The sequence below is a fragment of the Miniopterus natalensis genome, chromosome 3 (assembly GCF_054644295.1).
Source record: "Miniopterus natalensis isolate mMinNat1 chromosome 3, mMinNat1.hap1, whole genome shotgun sequence".
Classification (NCBI taxonomy): domain Eukaryota; kingdom Metazoa; phylum Chordata; class Mammalia; order Chiroptera; family Miniopteridae; genus Miniopterus; species Miniopterus natalensis.
The window spans coordinates 35366050-35389592 of NC_142083.1; the positions used below are offsets into that span (position 1 = coordinate 35366050).

The following is a 23543-nucleotide window of genomic DNA, read 5'->3' on the forward strand; positions in this document are numbered from 1 at the left end:
CTTTGACATTTTGTTATTAATGTAGCAGGATGTTCTTGTAGAATCCTTTTCTCTTTCCAAGAAGGAAATCAGGCCTTTGTGTTTCCATGAGTCAGGGGATTTGTATTGCAGGTTCAAACACTGGCCCATACTCTGTAGAGCTAACCCCCCCTCTCGCCAATTTTCCTCTATCATGGAGGCCTTCTATAACCATCCGACCTAAAGTAAGCCAGTCTTCTATTAATCTGTCATATTATCCTTTATATTTCTTTTATGACATTAAATGCATTCTTAAGTTATCTTGTTCATTTGTTTGTTGTATTTTTTTCTTCCCTACCAGAATGCCTTGTTTATGGCTCTACTGCTACCTTCTGAAGCAGATTAAGGATACATTGATTTACAAAGTTTTAACTATAATAATTTTTGAATAGGCAATACATTCACATTAAAAAGTACACAAGTACGTACAGTTAATGCTCTTCCTTCCACGATATATTTCCCAGAAACCCAGTTCCTCTCTTAGGAGGTAACTGCTATCAGTTGCTTCACACCTGAATTTCTAACCTATGTTCCACTCAATTTAGAATTTCTAAGCCCTGGGGATGTGCTCTTAAACAGTCTCTGCTCTACAGAACCCTGTAAAAACAAAATCGGCGAGCGGTTTTAGTAGTTCCCATAAATTCTGGGCTGAGGGGTGTACTACCTTTCTCCGCTCTTTTCAACAACTTCTAAGGACGCCTGGAGAAGGGAGAACACACCGCCTGGCGTCTCTATTTCTGGTTCATCGGTAACTCAGACTCTGTAGTTTGACAGTTACCATGGCTCCGGGCGCTGTGCGTCTTACGTCATCCCGCAGCGCTCGCTGATGACGTGTTGGTTTAGGCGCCCTCTAAGGGTGGGTAGTAAGGTGTTGGGGAAAATCCAGCTCTTAATGTAGCAGGGTCATGAAGAAGAGGCGGCGGCGGGGGGCAGCAGGAGGCGGCGGGGGCGTGAATCTGCGGTAGCTGCCGGCTGGGCTGGTTTGTGGCTTTGGGGAAAGTGCGTAGTTCCTAACCCTCTCTGGGGCAGCGGCCGGGGCTCGGGGCTAAGAGCGGCCGTGGGGCCGCCTCCCCGGGCCCCCTGGCTCCGCCATGTTCCGCCGGGCACGCCTTAGCGTGAAGCCGAATGTCAGGCCTGGTGTGGGCGCTAGGTGTTCCACCGCCACCAATCCCCAGCGTGGACAGGAGGCTCCCAGGCCTCCGGAACCGGCAGCGGCCCGTGACCCAAAGCCCGTGGAGCCCACAGATGTGCCCCCGGTGGATTTCCAAAGAGCAGAGCCGCAAGAAGAGGCTTCCAGGAGCAGGTAAGTGCTTGAAGAGGGAAACATTTTCATCTGCTCCGCCTCTCCGGGCCTGTCAGCTGAGCAGGTGAACTTTATCTTAGAAGTGTTTCCCTCGCTGGCACGAAGTCTTACAGTTGAGGCCGGAGGATATAGATTCTGGGGGAGAGAATCATGCCTTCATGTGGTTGTGGGAGGAATTCACAGTCTTGAGGTGAATATCCACACGTGGTGTTATTCATTAGAGAATTGAGATTACCGTAGTTTTCATTCTTCTGGAGTAAGTAGTTTTTGAAACATTTATATTTATTTATTGATTTTGAGAGAAAGAAACATCGATTTATTGTTCCACTTATTTATGCATTCATTGGTTGCCTCTTTTAAAAATATGTATATTTTTTCTGGCGGGAGTGGCTTAGCAGTGAGCATGGATCTATGGACCTATGATCCAGGAGATCTCAGTTGGATTCTGGTCAGGGCGCACGCCCGGGTTGCCGGCTCGATCCCCAGCAGGGAGCGTGCAGGAGGCAGCCGATCTATGGCTCTCATCATTGATGTTTCTATCTCCCTCTCTCTCTCTCCCTTCCTCTCTCTGAAATCAATAAAAACATTTTTTGATGTTTCTATCTCCATAGTCCTCTGAGAGAGGAAGGGAGAGGGAGAGGGAAATAGAAACATTGATGAGAGACAAAAATTATCGATGGGCTGCTTCCTGCACGCCCCCTACTGGGGATCAAGCCTACAACCCGGGCTTGTGCCCTGACCTGGAATCAACCAGTGACCTTTCGGTTCATAGGTAGAAGTTCAACCCGAGTCACACTGGTTCTGCTCATTGGTTTCTTCTGTATGTGCCCTGAGGGGATGGAACCCACAACCTTGATTTAGGCAACCTTGGCTTATGAGGAGGACGGTTTAACCAACTGAGCTACCTGGCCAGGGCCAAAACTATTGTTACTTAAAAATATTTATTGATGCCTAGCAGTGGCTCAGCGGTTGAGCATCAACCTAGGATCTATGAGATCTTGGTTTGATTCCCCGTCAGGGCACATGCCTGAGTTTCCCGCTAGCTGCCCAGTGGGGGGCATGCAGGAGGCAGCAGATCAATGACTCTCTCTCATCATTGATGTTTCCATCTCTCTCTCTCCCTCTCTCCTTCTCTCCCTTCCTCTCTCTGAAATCAATAAAGATATATTAAAAAATATATATATTTATTGTTTTGGTTTTTTTTTTTGAGCGAGGAAAAGAGAGGGAGAGGGAGTGAAAGAAACATCAGTGTGGGAAACATTAATGGGTTGCCTCCTGCATGCCCCTTACTGGGTATGGAGCCCAAAACCTCAGCATGTACCCTGCGGGGAATCAATGGATGGGAGGACAGTCAACTAACTGAGCCACGCTAGCCAGGGCAAAACATTTATTTATTATTATTTTTTTTTATTTTTTAAATTTAATTTATTATTATTTTTAAAAATATGTCTTTATTGATTTCAGAGAGAGGATGGGAGAGGGATAGAGAGATAGAAACATCAATGATAAGAGAGTCATTGATCAAGCCTAGAACCCGGGCATGTGCCCTGACTGGAAATGGAACTGTGATCTCTTGGATCCTAGATGGATGCTCAACCACTGATCCATGACTGGCCAGGCAAAACATTTATTTTTAAAAGGTCAGTGTTATTTTGGTTCTGCTGATTTATGTCAGTGGAAAGGTCTGGTTATTTACTTTGATTTGAGAGTAAGCCCCTTTAACATGGAAAAGCATGTGTCATGTATCCCATTTAGTTTCAGAATTCTTCTACCGAATCTAACAATTTAGTAGACTTTGCCCAGGCAGAATTTACTCATCTGTAAAATGGTGATAATATTACCTGCTTTGGAGAGTTGTTGTGTGGGTTAGAAAAAACTGTATAAACCATCTTGCACAGGACACAGTAGTTGCTTACAAAAAGTTATTTGTTTGAAATAAAGGTGATGGAGCAAAGTCAAGACATGGCAGGCTAATGCCTCTGTTTCTGTAGTATATATGTGAGGAGACGAATAAAAACCAACCTTACTAAATAACAGTGAGATGGTATAAATTCTGTTTATGCTCTGGCTTGAAGGTGAGCTTTTTATTCTTTTCTTTTTGGTTTTCTTCCTCTGTTGACCTGAAGTGGTACTGGATATAGGATGTTATTTTGCTAGCTTAGTGTTGCTTAGTAATGTTGAAGTTTCTTACATGAATTTGTTTCAAAATTCCTCCCCAGAACAGAGATACAGATGCCAGTTGCTGTTAAATTAATGAAGTTCACACAGATCATGTTAACATACATATAATGAATGATGATTGATAATATATTACTAAGAGTCTATATAGCCTTCACATTTAGGCTGGAGGATATTTAATTCTTACAGTAGACATTTAGGTAGTATACTTTTTTTTAATCATGTGTTTTTCTTGCTAGTTGTAAAAATCTATGGGGTATATGTTCTGTCCTTCAGCATCCACCGTAATTGGGTGAAATGCGTGTGGTACGTGTATCACATTATAAGGGCTGAGGTAAGAATTTAAATTGGAGATTTTTTGGAAAAGTATAGGTTTGGGCATTTTCCACTTTTATATGTAACTAGCTGTAACATATGAAAAAAGTAGACTGCTTTTAATTCATTACTTGTACCCCCTCTCTTCTTACTTACCTTGCTTTCAGACCATTCCTGAAATAGTTATATCCAATCTGAACTACATATAATATCTAATTTGGAGTGACTGAGCACTTTTTTGGAGTGAAGAGTTTGGTAGCTGTATAAGTAGAGTTGTGCCTGACAAAAGAAAATTGATTTCTGCTTCAAACAGAATTTTGATTAACGTAGCTAAGTGTATATCTTCAAATACTGCAATTCAAATATTTCAGAGGTTTGACATGTATGTTTGGTTTGACTGATCTCAGGTTGATAATTAAAATAAAATGCCAATAATTTAGATCAATTTAGAAGGATGTCAGTGTGGATTATAACCTTAACTTTATTTTTTTAAGCTTAACTTAAAAAAACCCCCTCAGTTATCTAGTGATTCAAATCAGGCTAATTAAGCTTTGTTTTTATAAGTTAGGTGGGCTTTTTTTTTGTTTGTTTGTTTTTGAGGCACCTAGCATGAACATAAAATTATGTGCTGTGATGCGCTTAGGGGCTTAGAATTTACATATCTGTTAAAATGATTTACTAAAACTTTTTATTGCAACCTCTGTCATAACATACATCTCAAGTCATTGATTTTTTTTTTTAAATAATGAGACTTTACTGTTTTGGATTTTTACCAGGTTAGTTTTTAAAACTAAAATATTTAAAAGAAAATCCATGATGCCTTTTTTATTTTTATTTTTCAATTTCAACAGTAATGAAAAGACTGATGGTAAGAATGATGTTGAAGAATCCAGTAAATCTTCCTCTACTGTTTCACAGAGAAGAAAGAGAGTATCAAGTACTCCTACTCTGGTTAAGCCTAGTGTCAGTGTTCCTTCAGAGCCTCAAGTCTTATCTACAGTTAATCAAGAAGCTCCACAGCCACACCCAATTCCAACAAAAGAGAAACAGCCATGCTCAGACAGATACCGAATCTATAAAGCCCAGAAACTGAGAGAAATGTTAAAAGAAGAATTAAGAAAAGAGAAGGTAAGAGAGAAAAATCAGAATTTTGACTGTTGCCTGCTAGATTGCTGTTTTTATGTCAGACATCATTCAGAGGAAAAATAAGCATCCGTAGCATTTTTATGGGGGAACAAAACCAAATAATATCCCTCATGTTAACAGAGTATCCCATATTCTTAACAGAATGATTAAGAAGCACTATGGACTTAAGCTATTTTTTCCATGATACTAATTTTTATTTGCTTTATTTATCTATATCTTTGATTGTTTTTGGTGAACGCCACAAATAGAAGTTTCGTACACACACACACACACACACATACATATACACATATTTATAACTTTTTTTCTTGAGAGAGAGAGAAAGAGAGAAACATCTATGAGAGAGAAACATCGATTGGCTGCCTCCTTCACAGCCCCTACTGGGGGTTGAGCTCGAAACCCAGGGTTGTGCCCTGACAGGGAATTGGACCAGTAACCTTTTGTTGCTTGGGACAACATTCAGCCAACTGAGCCACAGTGGCTAGGTATATTTATAACTTCTAATTATATTTTTTATGAGGATGTCCAAGTGACATGAGTTATATTCATTTGATTTAAGACAGGTATAGTTGAACAAAAAAGAACCAGTAATATTTTCTAAATTGACAATATGGGAAATTATAAATGGGAAAAATTATTATGTATCCATGGTCTTTTTGATCTTGAAGATTATTTTTCTTAGAGGGCAATGTAAAAGCAGTGAAGCATGCAAGCTCTGAAGTTAGCTCCTTATGGTTTGAATATTAGATTCATCCCTTACTGACTATATGACTTAAGGCAATTTAACCTTTCTATATGTATTTCCTCATCTGTAAAATAAGACTAATGATAGTATCTACCTATTTGAAGGGTTATGAAGATTAAATGCGCTAATACATGTAAAACTCATTGAGATTAGTGTCTGGCAAATAATGAGAGCTTTACAAATGTCAGCTCTCACTATTAATTGCAGAATTCTCTTTTTTAATTAAGAAGAAGACACTTAGCTTAGTGCTTTATATTTGTTATCTCAAAATCACTATTTTACACTGGAGGAAACAAGCTCAGAGTGGTTATTTTCTTTATGTCACCCATCAGTGGAGGATATGACATTTTAATCCATATCCTCTAAAACCTAAGTCTCTGAAATGTTCTGTTTTATAGAATATGCTTAATTAGATTTATTTGGGGCAACTAAAAATTAAACATTTGCTTCAAGAATTTTATAAAATACACAGAATTCACTGCAGGGTAAATAAAAGCTGTGTATTTATAAATTTTCAGTAAATTATTGTTAGATGGCACCAGTAAGCATGGTTTTGTATATTGGGCTTTTGTCCACTCCCAGTCACTTTAATTTTTAAAATTCCTTAATGTGCAACAACTTTTTAATGTTCAGTTTATAACATTTTTCCTAAAATTAGGCATAATTGTGGTATGAGTAGTATTGAGGCACTTGCAATGAATGCAGCAGTTGACTATATACTTGAATACAGTACATTTGAAATTCTTCTGTATTTATAAAATAAAAGTGGATCTCTCTCTCTCTCCTCCCCTCTCTTTGTATCTAGAAACAATGGAAAAACAAATATGCCATAAATGAAAGTCAGAGGGCACCAGATCGTTCAAAAATGACTATGAGAGACTTCATATATTACCTGCCAGATAGCAATCCAATGACGTGAGTAAACTATTTCTGTTTTACTTTCTTTGAGTATGTAGTAATTTAAGTGTATCTGTAGAGTACAGTTTCATGTTTTCCAAAAGCATGTTGACAAAATTTGTAGCACATCTGATGTCCTTTTAAGTGGAATTTTGCGACAAAAATTAGTGGTATTCTAAGCAACTACTTTCTTGGGATGGTAAATGATCCTTTTTACTTTTGAGATTGAAAATAAGTTTTCTTTGTTATATAATTAAGATGTAGTAAGACTAAACAACTCTTCTGTAATCATGATTGCAATTTGTTTCTTGTACACTATAACCTGATCTGAAGGGGTTATCTAATTTTCATTACCTTTAAATCCTCCAAGAACAAAGCTGCCTTTTTTTTTTCTTTTTTTCTTTTTTTCTTTTTTTCTTCTCACCACCAGCATCCCTTTTAATAAAACATGGAAGGTTGTATGACAGGGAAGGGGGTGGGGAGTGAAATATGACCATTTACACCGACATAAAAACCTCTGTACATGTCTAGCGCCTGGCAGAAGGGAGGGCAGCAGGGCAGCCCTATCTGTTGAGGATGTCATAGTGTCCAGGCCAGTAGAGAAGGTAGATCTTGGGCTCAGAGCCCTCAGGGAAAATGTGCGGGTTGGTGGTGTTGACCTCGCTGTGGTCCATGTACTCCACCTGGATGGAGACATTGAGAGCCTGGGCCAGCGTGATGATGTAGATGTGGTTGCTCTCCTTGCACATGGGCTCCATCTCCTTCTGGCAGAGTTCCTTGACATTCTACCCACCCTTGATGAAGTGCTCGAAGAACTTGCTCTCCTGCTGCAGGTAGCCAGAGGTGAGCAGCTGCAAGTAAACCACCAGGCAGTCCGAGGTGCTCTGGTCATTGAAGGAGGCCAGCAGGTCAGCTGCTGAGATCTCCTTCTCCACCTGCTCTATTAGGTCCATGAACATGTGGAAATCCTCAATTGTGAACTCAGTGAAGCCCTGGGACACCAGGTCTTCTTTGCTCTTTGCAGACACAGCCTTAAACTTCTGCAGTTCCTTGCTATCATCCAGCATCGCCTCCAAGTGGGAGAGCGGGAAGCTCAATAGAAGCAATTTCCATCTGGCCTGGTCTTGCAGATATATGAGTACTTTTTGTGGAGGTCCTTGATCTTCTGTTGATAGATATTGTCATCCTCAGCATACTCCTTGTACAGGACCGAGAACTCCCGCCACTCCAAGACCAGAGGGTTCTGCACAGCAATCTCTTGCTGAATTAAGTCCTGCTGAACCATGATGGCTTCATCATAGGCAAGACAGTTAACACCTTGGGTGTCGCTGCCCAGTGGCTCCTGCTTCTGCTCGAACAAAGCTTCTTTAATCAAAGTTAGCCTGAGGAGGCAGAGGGTTTATGATAAATCTTATTTTTGAGTGGTTGATGGTTTAGCCAGTGGGTGTAGTAGTAGTGGCATATTTTCAATATAGCCTTTTTCAGATTCACTAAGTCTTTGGCCTAGTTCAACAATTTTCAACTGGTTTGCCACAAGAATTCTTAAAACATGTAATACCTGACTATTTAGTCACGGGCACTGACCTCTCTTCCCTTAGATTGTTAAGTAAAAAAATGACAAAAGCCAACACAGCAATAGCTGTCCGGTGTGAATGAATCAAAATGATACCTATTTTTTTTTGGCAGCTCAGCAAAAAATATATTTTTTGTTGTGCTGCAGAATTTTAGTAATTACTTTATGAGTGCCTTGAGATGAAAAAGGCTGAAAATTGCTAGCCTAGTTGAAGGCAGGGCCAGAAAGCTAGGTTGCTTCATGCCTTCAGACTGGGATCCTCCCTTCACTGAGGAATTAGAGGGTAAGAGAATTCCCTACTTAGGGACTAACAGATTATTTATACTTGGCTTAAGAATTGACTGTTGGGACACACCATTATTAATAAATGTCATTTAAAAAATGCAAGTTAAAATAACTTCTTGCCTACAGATAGAATTGACAAGATATAAGTTAATTATTTATTAAGAAGTGTTCTGTTATTTTTGTTTAATAGTTCTTCACTGGAGCAAGAAAAGAAAACTGAAAAATCATTGACAGTTCAGACAAGAGAGTAAGCATCTCATCTTATTCTTTTTTTAATATATTCTGGTATGGATATATTTTTTAAAAAATGAAATCAAATGATACTTCCTGTTATAGTCAAATTACATGTGATAGAAATTTTAAGTAGAATTGCTAACAAGAATAAAGTTACTGTATGATTTTAATGAGTAAGAAAGCCCCACACTATTTATATATTGCATGTATAAATGGCCAATGTTATTAGTTTACATTAAAGCTTTTGGAATTAAAAGGGGTTTTGTTTTGCTTTAGAAAAATAATATATTCACATGGTACAAAATTCAAAAGGAACAAAAGTATACTGAGAAAAGTCTTCCAACTCTTTCTGCCATCTAGTTCCTCTCCTGGGGCAGCATGTTACCAATATTTTAATGTATCATTCTAATTCTAATCTGTGTTTATTCAAGCAAACATAGATACAGTGTTTTTCTTTTTCCTTTCCTTTCCCCCTTTTTTCCCCTTTCCTCTTCCTCCTTCCTTTCCCTTTGGTTTTTTTTTTTTAGCATTCTGTGTATGCTGCCCTGCAATAGGTGTAGCTTTGATGCCACTAGCGAGTCTTTTTTTGTATAAGCTCCCTTTTGCCTTCCACATTGCACTGTCATGTTAGTTTCCTACAAAGAAAGCCCTCTAGGAGACCCTCTTAGGAAGTTATTGTAGCCTTGTAATTCATGGTGGGGGATTGTGGAAAATTAGCAGAAACATTGGGGTTTTCTGGTTAGTACTTCAAAGCTTATTAAGTAATGATTATTATTTTGCTTAGAATCCACATTGTTTTAAAGCAAAACTCTCAAGCTTTACAAATAGGTTATGTTTTTATAGATTTCTATGTATGTTTGCTTCAGTAAAACCTTAAGGAGACAATGTAATTAAATGGAAAGTGTAATGGATTTGGAGTCATTATTTAGAAAATTGTGTTTGGTTTCTTGGTGTACCCTACACAAACAGTAATGTTTGTGTAACCTAGAGCAAAAGTTACTTGTCTTCTCTAAGCCTCAAATGAATATGAAAATACCCTCAAGGGTTGTTCTGAGAGTTAATTAAATGATTTGGAAACTAATGCTATATAACTGTAAGGGTTATTTTTGTTACTCCTATATGTAGGTGGTTTACTCTGATACTCTTTTGAGATAGAAAAGGTGAGCATTTATTTCTTTTTATTTTCAAAGAAAGTAAGGCTTCTTATTAAATTCTACCAGATAAAATTTGAGAAAATCTTATAACTATGTCCTTAACAACACATAGTATTTTTATTTGCTTATTTATTTATTTAAATTTATCTTTATTGTTGAGAGTATTACAGGTGTCCCATTTTTCCCCTCCAACTGACCCCCTCCACTTCACTCCCACCCCCTCCTCAGGCCTTCACCCTGTTATTAACTGTGTCCATGGGTTATGCATATATGCATATAACTTCTTTGGTTAACCTCTTCCCACCCTTCGCCCCTCTTCCCTCTTTCCTCTGAGATGATTGTCTGTTGAATGCGTCAATGTCTCTAGATCTATTTAGTTCGTCAGATTCTTTTGTTCATTAGCCTCTTCTTAAAGAGGACCCTTCAACTTTTCCTGTAATGCTGGTCTGGTGGTGATGAACTCCTTTAGCTTTTTCTTATCTGTGAAGCTCTTTATCTGACCTTCAATTCTGAATGATAGCTTTGCTGGGTAGAGCAATCTTGGTTGTAGTTCCATGTTTTTCATCACTGAATATTTCTTGCCACTCCCTTCTGGCCTGCAAAGTTTCTGTTGAGAAATCAGCTGACAGTTATATGGGTGCTTCCTTGTAGGTAACTAACTGCTTTTCTCTTGCTGCTTTTAAGATTCTTTCTTTGTCTTTAACCTTTGGCATTTTAATTATGATGTGTCTTGCTGTGGGCCTCTTTGGGTTCTTCTTGTTTGGGACCCTCTGTGCTTTCTGGACTTGTAAGTTTATTTGTTTCCCCAGGTAGAGGAAGTTTTTTGTCATTATTTTTTCAAATAAATTTTCAATTTCTTGGTCTGTTTCTTCCCCTTCTGGCACCCCAATAATACAAATGTTGGGCTTCTTGAAGTTGTCCCAGAGGCTCCTTATACTATTTTCATATTTCTGGATTCTTTTTTCTTTTTGCTCTTCTGGTTGGGTGTTTTTTGTTACCTCATGTTCCAAATTACTGATTTGATTCTCAGTGTCCTCTACTCTACTGTTGATTCCCTATAAATTATTCTTCGTTTCAGTTCTTGTAGCCTTCATTTCAAATTGGTACTTTATTATGTCACCGATTTTCTCAGTTATTTCCCTAATAGTCTGCTTAAACATCCTTATAAACAAAACTCTGAACTCTGTATCTGTTAGCTTGCTTGGATCTATTTCACTTAGTTCCTCTTCTAGAGATTTCTTCTGCTCTTTCCTTTGTGACATGTTTCTTTGCCTCCACATTTTTGCTGCTTCCAGGTGTTTGTTTCTATGTATTAGGTAGAGCGGCTATTTCTTCTGGAATTTGTAGAGTGGCTTTGTGTAGTAGGTGTCCTGTAGGGTCCAGTGGCTCAGCCTCCCCAGTCACCTGAGCTGGGCCTTCTAGGTGCTCCCCTGTGTGGACTGTGTGCACTGTCCTGTTGTAGTTGAGCCTTGGTTGCTGTTGGCGTCCCTGGGAGGAATTGACCCCCAGGCCAGTCAGCTGTGAGGACCAGCTGCAACTACTGCCAGAGAGCTGCTGTGCTGGAGACACCCCTGAGGAGCAAGATTTACTTCAGTGGGGCTTTGGTGTTCACCAAGTGCGCCCCTTGAGCGTGCCACTCGTGGATGTGGTAGGGCTGTAATCCAGCGTGGTTGAGTCTGACCACCAGGTGCACTGTCTCTGGGGCCTCCTGGGAGGTGCAAAGTCAGCCTGTGCCAGTGCCTTGCCCAGGGCCACCCAGCGTGAGCTACACAGCAAACCATAGTTGGCTGCTACTTATGCTGGGCTTGGAGGTGTCCAGGAGAGGCCAAGCTATGAGCCAATGCAGCTGCCGCTAGTGCCAGGCCTGGGGCCGCTTATCAAGCTGTATGGGGCCCGCTGCTGCTTGTCTGAGAGATTTTAGGAAAGTCCTAAGCATGGGGCTCGAGAGGCCACTTGCACAGAAAAGCCCCTGGAAATGGCCTGGATGAGCTGCAGGTGGGGAGGGGCGGGGCCTCCGGGAATCACGGGGCGGGGCCAAAGGTGTGAGTCAGGTGCTGGCGATTCAGATGTGGCTCTTGCCTGCCGGCTGTGTGCGGGGAGGACTCGCCAAAGGAGCAATGGCCTTCACCAACTCTTCTGACTGGGAGGAAGCTGCCCCTCCAGCTCTCACCCCAATTTCAGGCAGGTTAGTTCCTCCCCAAGTGTCCCAGGTTCCTTTCAAGCTGCTGTCCGATGCTGGGCTCAGAGGGAGCGGGTCTGAGTGAGTATGTGCACGGGCCCTTTAAGAGGAAAGCCTGGGCTCCTGCAGCCTCTTAGACCCTCAGCCACAGTCCCCGCTGGTTTCATAGCCCGAAGTTGTGGGGTCGTCTCTTCCTGGTCCTGGAGCCCTGGGCTGGGGGCCTGCTGTGGGGCTGGGACCCCTCACTCCTCCGGGAAACCTCCACCCCAAGATGTCCCTCCTTGGTTTAAAACGCGGCAGCGGTGTGGGCCTGTGGCCGAGTCTCTGTGGTCCAGCCCAGATCCACCCGCGTCTCTACCCCTCCTACCGGTCTCCATGCTTCTTCAGTTCCCTGGTTGTAGGGCTGCTGTGCAGCCAGATTTCAGGAGGCTCTGAGTGATAGTTGTTCTGTATTTTAGTTGTAATTTTGATGTGGTTGTGGGAGCCGGCGGGTACCTTCTGCTACCTACGCCGCAATCTTGTTTCTTCCCCCTTCTTTTATTTATAGATTGATTTTTAGGAGACTGAGAGAGAGAGACATCAATTTATTGTTTATGCATTCATTGGTTGATTCTTGTATGTGCCCTGACTGGGGATTGGACCTGCAACCTTGGCATATTGGGACAACACTAACCAACTGAGCTACCTGGCTAGGGCAACACGTAATATTTTCAATTAAGTTACAGGGAAAGTTGGAAATAGCTAGAAAGTTGAATTTGCAATAATTTATATTAGAAGTTCATAGTAGTCAGAAATGTTACTGGTGGCTGTATGAGTCAACCTGTGTTTACCTTTGATAGACAAGAAGATAAGAGTACTCCTGATGCTGAAGATAGTGAAGAACTGGAAGAAGAGGTGGATGATGGCCCATTGCTGGTTCCCCGAGTAAAAGTGGCAGAAGATGGTTCTATAATTTTGGATGAAGAAAGGTAAGTTAAAAAAGGGCAAGAGATTCTGGTTTCATGATAACAGAAGTGCTTTTTCTAATGAGAGCTTGAGTTTCTCTGTCATTGTCATTTAGACTACGATGTTTATATTTGTGAAATGCATGTTGTAAAAGAAGGGTGTGTTAGATTCACTTAAAATTTTTAAGTTTTTATTTTTAAAACTATTAATAATTGATTTTAGAGAGAGAGGAAGGTGAAGAGAGAGAGAGAGACAGGCAGACATCGATATGTGGTTCCATTTATTTATGCATTCATTGGTTGATTCTCGTATGTAGCCTGACGGGATCGAACCTGCATCCTTGGAGTATCAGGATGACGCTGTAAGCAACTGAGCTGTGTGGCCAGGGCTATAATTTTTAGCAGTTTTTATAAGTCTGTATTTTGTATGAGAAGATAGTCCTGACCATTAACCTACTGCTGTTTTACCAACTTTACTGGTAATTGGGACGAGCTATTGAGCCAATCACATGCTGCCTTCTTCTGAGGATAGATTTCAAAGATTGACTCAGTCTTGAAGTCAATATTCAAGTTTTCATATTAACTAATACCGTATTCTGGTGGATCGTGGTAACTAATGAAAATTCAGTGAAACATAGGTTTAACATATGATCTGATTATTGTTATGGTGAGGTTTAATTTCTCAGTTATGACATTAGATTTCTCATATTTGGCATTGTGGAATTTAGTTTTCTTTCCGAAGTGTATTTTTTTAAAAGTAGATAACTTTTAGTAAGTAAATAAAAAAGAGGGATAGAAAGTCTCCTGGTAGTTTAATTAATAAAAAATCATTTTATAACATATAGATTCTGTGGTGATTAAACATAAATGTAATAATGTTAATGATAATTGTTTTTTCATGTTGTTTCCATTATTTTGTGATGATGATTTTACTAGTCATTAAATAGTTAAAAGCATATTTAACTCCTTTGTGTGCAGGAATGTAAAACATAAGTATAAAATGTTTGTATTTCTCAATATCCTTTGTTGAGTCTAGCATGATAATATATATTAAATATAGGAGACATGTGGAAGTCAATGAAACAAACAGTTTTTTATGTAGCCCAAAGATATTTCCTGAATTTTATATTTCTTTTAAGGATTTTGAAAAAAAGGTTGGTATTTATTTTTACCTTCTGGAAGTCACATTTTATTTTTTTAATATATTGATTTGAGATATGTATAGAGGGGGGAGGGGATTGATTGATTGATTTTTTTGTTCCACTTATTTATTTATGCATACAGTGGTTGATACTTGTATGTTCCCTGACTGGGGATTGAACCTGAAACCTTGGCGTATAAGGACGATGCTCTAACCAACTGAGCTACTGGCCAGGGCCCCTGACGATCACATTTTATGTGAAAATTTGATTCTTAGAAAATATGCATACCTCAAATGTATATTGTACTTTTGATATGACTCTGCCATGGTAAATTTCAAAATATCACTATTCAAATAGTATTTACTATGTGTGTTTTTACTCACTTTTAGTATGGATCTATTTTAAAATTTGTTTCTTTCAGTTTAACTGTAGAAGTTTTAAGGACAAAAGGTCCCTCTGTTGTTGAGGAAAATGACCCCATATTTGAGCGTGGTTCTACAACTACCTATTCCAGCTTTAGGAAAAACTATTATTCTAAACCATGGTCAAATAAAGGTAACTAATTTTCATTTTAAATCGTGTAGGTCATTTATTTGAAGTGAATTGAATTATTTTCTCTGTTTCTGAATTAAACCAGGTCTCTCCTAAGTAAATAAAATGCAAGCTACCATGTTGTTTCTGCCTGTCTAATTTTATTGACACTCCCCCACCCTCATGGAACTATAACCCTGACTTTATCTTAGAAGGATTTTTAGGAATTAGCATTATGGTCATTTTGGCTGGAATGTTTCTCTCTGTCAAATTCCTGTACAACAAATATTGTTTCAATGAAGAATTAATAATATTGCTAATGCTTACAATAATGTTCTACCTCAGATAGTATTGCATAATAAAGTTTCTAAAAGTAAAAATTATGCTATTAAAAAAGTATATAATACCTATTGCATGCTGTTGCTTATTACTTACTTTTTATTGTAGAAATAATAGTTTGTTTTGGGAAAAGATTCAAACACAACAGAATAATATAGAGTGAAAAGAAAGATTCTATACTTCCCTTCCCTGACTTCCCCAGTCTTATTCTCTTGAGGTTACTTTTGTCAACAATTTATTATGTTTTTTTCCAGCTACTTTCTTTTGCCTGCATAATGGTAATATTGTATTGGCTATGACTGATTTTGAGACCAGATAGGTAGAATGTCTTTTTTTTTTTTAATTCTAGCTGCTTTGGTGTGAGTATGCATATTTCTTATACAATATTTCTATATGAAAGTTTAAAGTTTTTTTTTTGGTTTTTTAAAAATATATCTTTATTAATTTCAGAGAGAGGAGGGGAGAAGGGGAGAGAGAGAGAGAAACATCAATGATGGGAGAGTCATTGATCGGCTGCCTCTTGCACACCCCCGACTGGGGATCAAGCCCACAATCTGGACATGTGCCCTGACTGGGAATCAAACTGGGATCTCTTAGACCCTAGGTCGATGCTCAACTGCTGAGCTATGTCCAGCTGGGCAAGATGTTTTTAATTTATTTTTATTGACTGATTTTAGAGAGAGGATTGGGGGTGGGGGGAGATAACAATTTGTTGTTCCAGTTGCATTCATTGGTTGCCTCTTGTATATATCCTCACTGGGGATCAAACCTGCAACCTGGGCATATTGGAATGACTCTATCCAACTGAGCTACCCGGCCAGGGCTTGAAGATGTTTTTAAATCCATGAGGTTCTTTGGAACAAAATTGAAATATGTCTATAATTTTGTATATAGACATATATCTATGACTAAAGATTTCCTGGACTGTAATAAAAAACTTCTAAGTACTGTCAAATTTATAACTCAAAGTAAATACTTAGGTAAGGTTTTTTTTTCCTCTGAAATATTGAGAAGATTAATCTTTGGTCTTTCTTACAGAAACAGATATGTTTTTTTTAGCCATCAGCATGGTAGGAACTGACTTTTCTATGATTGGACAGCTTTTTCCTCACAGAGCAAGGATAGAAATTAAGGTAAACCCATTACATTTGTTAATTGGAAAGAGACTAAAAATTACTAATTTTTTTAACCTTTGATTTAAATCTCAGTCCACCCTTTTCACTATTATGTTTTTGGTACACCTGTTTCTTTTTATAGCTCAAAATGTAATGTACTATTTCTCAGTTCTAATATGAATACAATCTCCTTAACTTTAGTGTTGTATTTTCTTATTTATATCTTGTCCACTTCTAAAATATCTTTCTGGGAGTACCAGTAAAGGCAGTGACACTAGGTAAAAGAAGAATTAGATAATGAAGAGGGAAGATAAATGTACTAGAATATTTGGGTTAAGGGTAGCTTTTTTATCATGAAATATATTTCTTTATTTCCTTGGAAGGCATGAAGAGAAGCATGCTGAATTACACAGTTCTCATTATCTGATGTAACCATTGCTTTCTTAGGCCACCTTAAATATGGGATAGCCAGTGACACTATTAACAGTGATGTCAATTAGTGCTTTTGTATGCCTAAAAGGATGAGCTTTTTCTGCTTTATAGTTCCCTTTGTTGAGAAACTTTATTATAGGTTTCCTGGGTGGGAGTGCATTTGAGTGCACACTGTGTTGCTGTAATGCACTTTCAGTTGACACTCACCCAACTGAGCCATACCGGCCAGGGCACTTCTGAGATGTTTAAAGAATAATATAATCTTTTAAGGGAGAAAGATGATCATTGAAAACTTTGTATTACTTGGTAAAAGTTTATGAAGAAAAATAAAGAATAGGAAAGGAGTAATCTGTAGATTTAAAGATGTTAAAGTCATAAGTTTTTAAAAAAATGGGTAAGGATAAGCTATAGTGTCTAAGGATGTTCTCTTGAATGGTAAGCAGAAGGGAACTGCAAGAAAATAATTGCTTTAAAAATCAGGTTAGTGGTTGGGTTCTTTTGGAGAGAAAAAGGGGGCCATGAAGTAATTTCTTTGTTTTGTGTGCTTTTCTCTATTTTTTTTCCATTGAAAAGTTTTATTTTTATATTTTTTAATAAAAACATTAGACCTCTGATCTGTAGAAGGGAGAAATTATCAGATTGTTTCCTCTCCCGGGATGTATGGTTAGACATTCTGGGACACAAACTTAGGCCCTCAGATATCCTAATGACCTTAGGATGGATTGACCCTCAACCCTTTTCTTTCTCCATTATAATGAAGTTAATCTGCAGTGGAACTGGGAATGGGGCATGAGGAAACGTCCCTTAATATAAAGTCCCAGAGATAAACATGGCTTGTTTCAAAATTTTGCTTAGGTGTTTCTTTACAATCTCCCCTCCATGCCATTAAAAACGTATTAGTATAATAATGTAATAGGTTTAACTTGATATGAATATATTAGTTTATATAGAGTTAGTATTGGTTAGCTTAATAGATTACAGGTTTGATCTATTTTTGTATTAGTGGTCTTAATTTTTTTCTATCTGTAAATCTATCTTTCATTTCTGATACATGCTGTTGATCATAAGGAGGATCAGGAAGCTCAGTATAAATCTTTCATCTCAATTTTAAAAAGCTAAAGGTTAACTAACTTCCTTATTGGCAAAGACATTTTTATTTATTTGGGTTATATGTTACTATAAGAGTTTCATTTTAATGCTTATTTTTTTAAAAACATAATCCTTTAATGGGAGAAAATTACTATAGCATCTTTTGTTTTGTTAACAGAATAAATTTAAACGTGAAGAGAAAACAAATGGATGGAGAATAGACAAAGCATTCCGTAAGTGTTAAGACCTCTTTAACAATCCTTTGGAGATCCTAAAAAGTGGCCAATCTTTTGTCTTTGGTTCCAGTGTGTTTTAGATTTGTTTTGTCATAGAATAAGATTGAAAATTTTTCTCCTTAGCAGTGCAGGTTTGGCTGCTGATACAGATCTATAGGTAAGGGATTAGCTAAAATACCAAGAAGCAAGCAAGCAGACTTTTGGGGTCCAGGAGGTCACAGATGTATTGAAGATACCATTTCTAAGTGCTCTTTATTCTGAAGGAGTGCTCTGTATTCAAGAAGGAGTTAATTGTTTCTAGAAGATATTATACTATAGCCATTTCCTTCTCCAGTGGTCAGTCATAATTCATTCAATAGTACTGACCACCTGCTGTGTGCTAGTCACTATTTAGGCATGGTGTATATAATGGTGACAGGACAGATGAAAATCCTGCTTTTATGGCCTTCGGTGTAATTGGATGGGGAAAGGGATATAGTCTGTAAGCATAATTTTAGATAGTGATTAATTTCTAAGAGGAAGAAAAAAGAGGGAGGGGTGGATATTTAGATTGGGTGGTCAGGGAAGTACTGTCTGAAAAAATGACATATGAATTTACACCTGCTTTGAAGGTATAATGTATACCTTTCAGCTTTTAACTAATAGCTTCATTAAAGTTAACATTTTTTTCTTTTCAAATCCAGAGAAAGATATCAAGGGATCTGTAAAGAAAACAATTACATGTATCATATATATAGTAGTTCCTCTATTCTTTGCAAGATAATTATCCGATGTTTCATGATGAATAAATGTATTCAGTGTCTATTTATCATAGAGCTTATCTTAGAATAATACCTAGAGAGAAGACTTAGGTTTTGGAGCATGTACGTTTACTTAATGAGTAAATACTAAGGTAGATGAGTGGACCCTACGCCCCATGTTGTATTGGGTCCTCAGGGAAACCACTTCCAGGAATGGCTTGTGGAAAATCAGGAATACTGTAGTCCTCAACCCTCTCTATTTTAGAAAAGTGGTCCAAAACTTTTCATTATGTTTTACGTATTATAATCAGAAAAGAATTTATAAAGCTGTAAATAGTCTTTTATGGGGTGTGGAGCCATTGTTAAAACCATTATAATAGATACCTTTAGAATTCACTAATTTTAGTGCTTTATAGTAGAAAATTAAAAAAAAATTTAAACCTAAATGGTGTTTTCTAGAACTTATATTTCAGATTCCTCTGAGGACCTTTATGGATTATTTTAGTGCTGCCTTTCTTATCATCATTGTTGTAGAAGGTCAGAACAGATAAAGGCTGAGTCTACAATAAAATTGGGCTTTCAGGAGTCCCAGGTTTGGGATTGGCTTCTTGAGGCTAATTTATTTTTGTTTTGGTATATACCTCTTTTTCTGAGGCCATCTTCTAATCATCCATCCAATCTTGGAGCTTATGTATGTAAAGCAACATTTTATTTACATTCACTATATTTTTATTTAAATTCATTTTACTCTATTTTTTTAAGTCTTTTTTCCCCTTATTGATCTTAGAGAGAGGAAGGTAGGGAGAGAAAGACAGAAATAAATATCAATGTGAGAGAGAAACATTGATCGATCGGTTCCCTCCCATAGACGTCCTGACCGGGAATTGACCTGGCAACCTGGGTATGTGCCCTGACTGGGAATCGAACCCACCACCTTTTGGTGCACAGGATGACGCTTCAACCAACTGAGCCACCCCGGCCAGGGCTTTACTATATTTTTAGACTAGAGCTTAACTTAGGCAAGGATTTAACTCCTGTAGTGGATTTACTCCTGATTTATTCACAAATTGCTCTTTCTGATATAGTGCTGTTGATGGGTGTGTAGTGAGAGTGATCCTTATCAATATTTATTTGCTTTCTTCTTTGCTAATGTTTGGAAGAGTAAATAGTAATAAAGAGAGGGCATATCGTGATGCATAGGCTATGAGGACTTCTTAGTCCTAGGTTTTTAAAAAAAGTTGATTTATAATTTATACATAGTGCAATTGTAGTTTGAGTTTTGACAAAGAATTGGTGGTGTAACCACTACCCAAAACAATATATGGGACATTTTCATCTCTCGAGAAAGGCCCCTTGTCTACCTTTCTAGTCAGTCTCCACCGTTATCCGGACCCAGGTAACCACTATTTTCATCATAGGTTAGTTTAGCTTGCTCCAGAATGTCTTATTCATGGAATCATACATGATGTACCCCTTTGTGTCTAGTTTCATTCATGCACTATGTTGTTTTTTTAAATCTTCACCCAAGGATATGTGTCTTGTTTGTTTGTTTTTATTTTAGAGAGAGAGGAAGGGAGAGAGAAACATCAATTGGTTGCCTCACATATGTGCCTTGACTGGGTATTGAACCCGCAACCTAGATTTGTGCCCTGACCAGGAATCGAACTTGCAACTTTTTGGTATATGGGACAATGTTCCAACCAACTAAGCTACCCTGCCAGGGCTCACTCATCAGGTGTTTGAGATTCACCTGAGTTATTTCTTTTATCAGTAGGTCCTTTTTAAATAGCAAAACAAAATTTTGTTTCTTTTTATTACTCAGTGTTCTATTATGTGAGTTTACTATAGTGACTAGAGTTGTTTTTCCATTATGTTGATAAGCCGATTTACTTTATTTTTTATTGATTTTCAGAGGGGGGGGGGAAGGAGAGAGAGAGAGAGAGAGAGAGAAACACTGATTTGTTGTTCCACTTACTTATGCATCATTGGTTGAGTCTTGTATTTGCCCTGACCAGTGATTGAACCTGCAACCTTGGCGTATCAGGATGATGCTCTAATCAACTGAGTGACCAGGCCAGGCCCAATTTGCTTTTGATGTTATGATACTTAAATGAAAACTTGAAGGTTCTTTTTCTTTTTTTTTTAAACAGAGGAAAAGCGCCCTTTTGACTTCGATTTTTTTGCTCATTTGCTTCAGAAAGTTCTTGCTGAAGAAGAGAAAAGAAAACAAAAATCCATTAAAACTCAGAGTGTAAAGGAGAAGAAATCCTCTAAACCACGAAAAAATTTAAAAGGTATTTATTTCAAAAGACAGTGTGTTATTTTACTTAACAGACTTGTAACATTGTACCTCAAGTCTTTGAGTGTTCACATGTAGTTCAGGCACTTTCGTTACCTTGCTCAAAACAGCAGCTCTCTTTAAAATTTTGTAATTATCATGGCTGGGCTATTTGACATTCTTGCATTTAGAGCAGGGGTGGGGAACCTTTTTTCTGCCAAGGGCCATTTGGATATTTGTAACATCGTCTGCAGGCCATACAAAGTTATCAACTTAAAAATTAGCTATGAAAAAAGCTCCTAGATTTATTGAATTTAGAGTCCTGCCTGCAGTTTCCTGGGTAGGGCCAGACCAAATGATTTCGAGGGCCATATACTGCCTAAGGGCCGGGTGTTCCCCACCCCAATCTAGAGTGTAGTTGTAGATAATAAAAGAGTATCAGAATTTTGGAGTGTCATGTTTGGTTACTTACTATCATTTTCCTCTGTAAAACAAGTTTGGCACAAAATTCTAATGTTAAAAAAAAAAAGAAACTCTTAATACTTTGGACTTGTGACTAAATTGTATAGCTTGAGTATAACTTATTTCTGAGGGTTAATGTTGACTTATACCAGGTAGGAAATTGTTTATATGTAGGTTTTTAAAATTTTCAGTCTTATAGTTTATTTAAATTCTGATCTAAGAGGACAGTGTTTAGCTATAATCACATAATGTAAAGAATGTTGGAATGATAGGGAACCTTATGTCAGCTGGTCCACATCCCAGCCCTTTTCTGTTCGTTTTAATCACCCAGAAATAGTCTTGCAAATCCTAAGTTTTTTTTTCTAAGGTCTCACAGTGTTAGTAGTGGCAGAGACAGGACTCAAACCTACTGTGAGAGCCTCTGCTGGGTTTCCAAAGACTGCCCACCAGGTTAGATTATTTGCTGAGAGGGCTCGAGATTTAGCGTATAGTTGTAAACAGCTGAGACTTACTACAATAACAGGATACAGAGCAAAATTAGCAAAGGGAAAAGGGACATGGGTCTTTGTTGACTTAAAAAAGTTGATTTATAATTTACACACAGTGCAATTTGTAGTCAGAGTTTTGATACAGAATTGCGTAAGGGAACCCAGGTACAAGCCTCCAGGAATTTTCTCCCAGTGGAGTCACACAGGATATGCTTAATTGCCCTATCACCAACTTGTAGTGAGATACGTAAAAAGTTGTCTTCCAGGAAAGCTTGTTAGAAACTCAGTGCCCAGGGATTTTATTGGAGGTTGGTCATAACCTCTGCCTGGCATGTACCAGAATTCAGGACTCCCAGAAGGAAAGCAGTTGTTTAGCATAAACCACATTATTTGTACAGAGAGTTTAGGTAGGCAGATGGGAACTCTCCCCAAACCCAAGTTTCTAGACATAGCCAGTGGGCCAACCTTTTTAAGTAGACCTTTCAAAGGATAGCCTGCTGTGTTAACTCTTCTGAACAGAGCCAATCTAGAATTTTCTTTTCTGGAGTATGATGTCTATATCTTTTAAAAAGTAGTATTGATAACTGCAAAGTTATTTTACTCTTTAGTCATTTTTCTTAACTTACTATACATAGCCCTAGGAGATTAAAATAGATGTATTAAAGTTGTGATTATCATGTTATAGTTGATAATACAAATAACTCACTGTATCTTACTAAATGTGAGAAAATTTCAGATATATTATTACAAGTCTCAGAATTTAAAAATTGCTGATTATTATTCTGATGGAGAATAAATCAAGTGTTATTTTCTGTTTTAAAATTTTGTTTTGAATTTTTTCCCACAAAAATAAATGACATTGAATTTTATTATTTTTTTTAGGATTAGATATTTTTTGAGATGTCTGATCAGTCATGGTTATGAAGTTGTTTACTTTTGGTTTGGATGCTTTTTCCATGGTGATCTCTTTATGGCTTTTAAATTATTTTATTGTTCTTTCTTTAAAAAATTTTTTTTAAAAAACCCTCACCTGAGGATATGGTTTTTTAAAATTTAATTTTTAAGTTGATTTTAGAGAAAGAGGAAGGAAAAGAAACAGAGAAATATCGTTCAGTTGTCTCCCTTATGGCCCCGACTGGGGATTGAACTGGAACCTAGGTATGTTCCTTGGACCTACATCCTTTTGGTGTATGGACGACACTCCAGCCAACTGAGCTATCTGGAAAGGGCTGTTTTCATCTTTTGATACAGTTGACTATTAATATGCCTTAAAAAGATTGTTCATTGAAAAATAATCCAGGAAAAAAAGTTTTGAAGTCTTTCTCCTATCCTGCCAGATTCTTCAGATTTCCTAGGCATAACTATTACTAAACTCTTTCTATGCATATATGTATGTGTGTGTCTTAGAGTATATGTAATTGTTTTTGTTTAATAAAAATGAGGTCATACTATGTGTTGTTTTGCAACTTGATTAAAAATTTGTTTTAAAAATATGTATTTATTGATTTCAGAAAGTGGAAGGGAGAGGGAGAGAGAGAGAAACATCAGTGATGAGAGAGAATCATTGATCAACTGCCTTCTACCCGCAATCTGGGCATGTGCCCTGACTGGGAATCGAACTGTGACCTGGTTCATAGGTCAATGCTCAACCACTGAGCCAGGCAGGCTGTGCTTGATATATTTTTTTTAATGTAACAGTATTTTTTGAAATATATCACTA

At 37.9% G+C, this 23543-nt stretch overlaps 1 protein-coding gene and 1 pseudogene across 5 annotated transcripts in view; one reads left to right on the forward strand and one right to left on the reverse strand.

Annotated features, from left to right (window-relative positions):
• The first annotated feature begins 983 nt into the window (after positions 1-983).
• BDP1 (BDP1 general transcription factor IIIB subunit) overlaps positions 984-23543 on the forward strand; it is an 80473-nt gene continuing 57913 nt past the window's right edge. For 4 of the 5 annotated variants that reach the window (XM_016213892.2, XM_016213894.2, XM_016213895.2 and 1 more), the window contains exons 1-9: positions 985-1321; positions 4666-4942; positions 6511-6620; positions 8651-8707; positions 12867-12995; positions 14535-14668; positions 16022-16116; positions 17798-17852; positions 20746-20889. In XM_016213892.2, coding sequence (XP_016069378.2) covers positions 1110-1321; positions 4666-4942; positions 6511-6620; positions 8651-8707; positions 12867-12995; positions 14535-14668; positions 16022-16116; positions 17798-17852; positions 20746-20889 — 1213 coding nt within the window. In that variant the 5' untranslated portion in view covers positions 985-1109. Of the gene's footprint in view, positions 1322-4665; positions 4943-6510; positions 6621-8650; positions 8708-12866; positions 12996-14534; positions 14669-16021; positions 16117-17797; positions 17853-20745; positions 20890-23543 lie in introns of all 5 variants that reach the window. The other variant, XR_015714252.1, reaches the window with a different exon arrangement.
• LOC107537779 (ubiquitin thioesterase OTUB1 pseudogene) lies at positions 7166-8417 on the reverse strand (annotated as a pseudogene).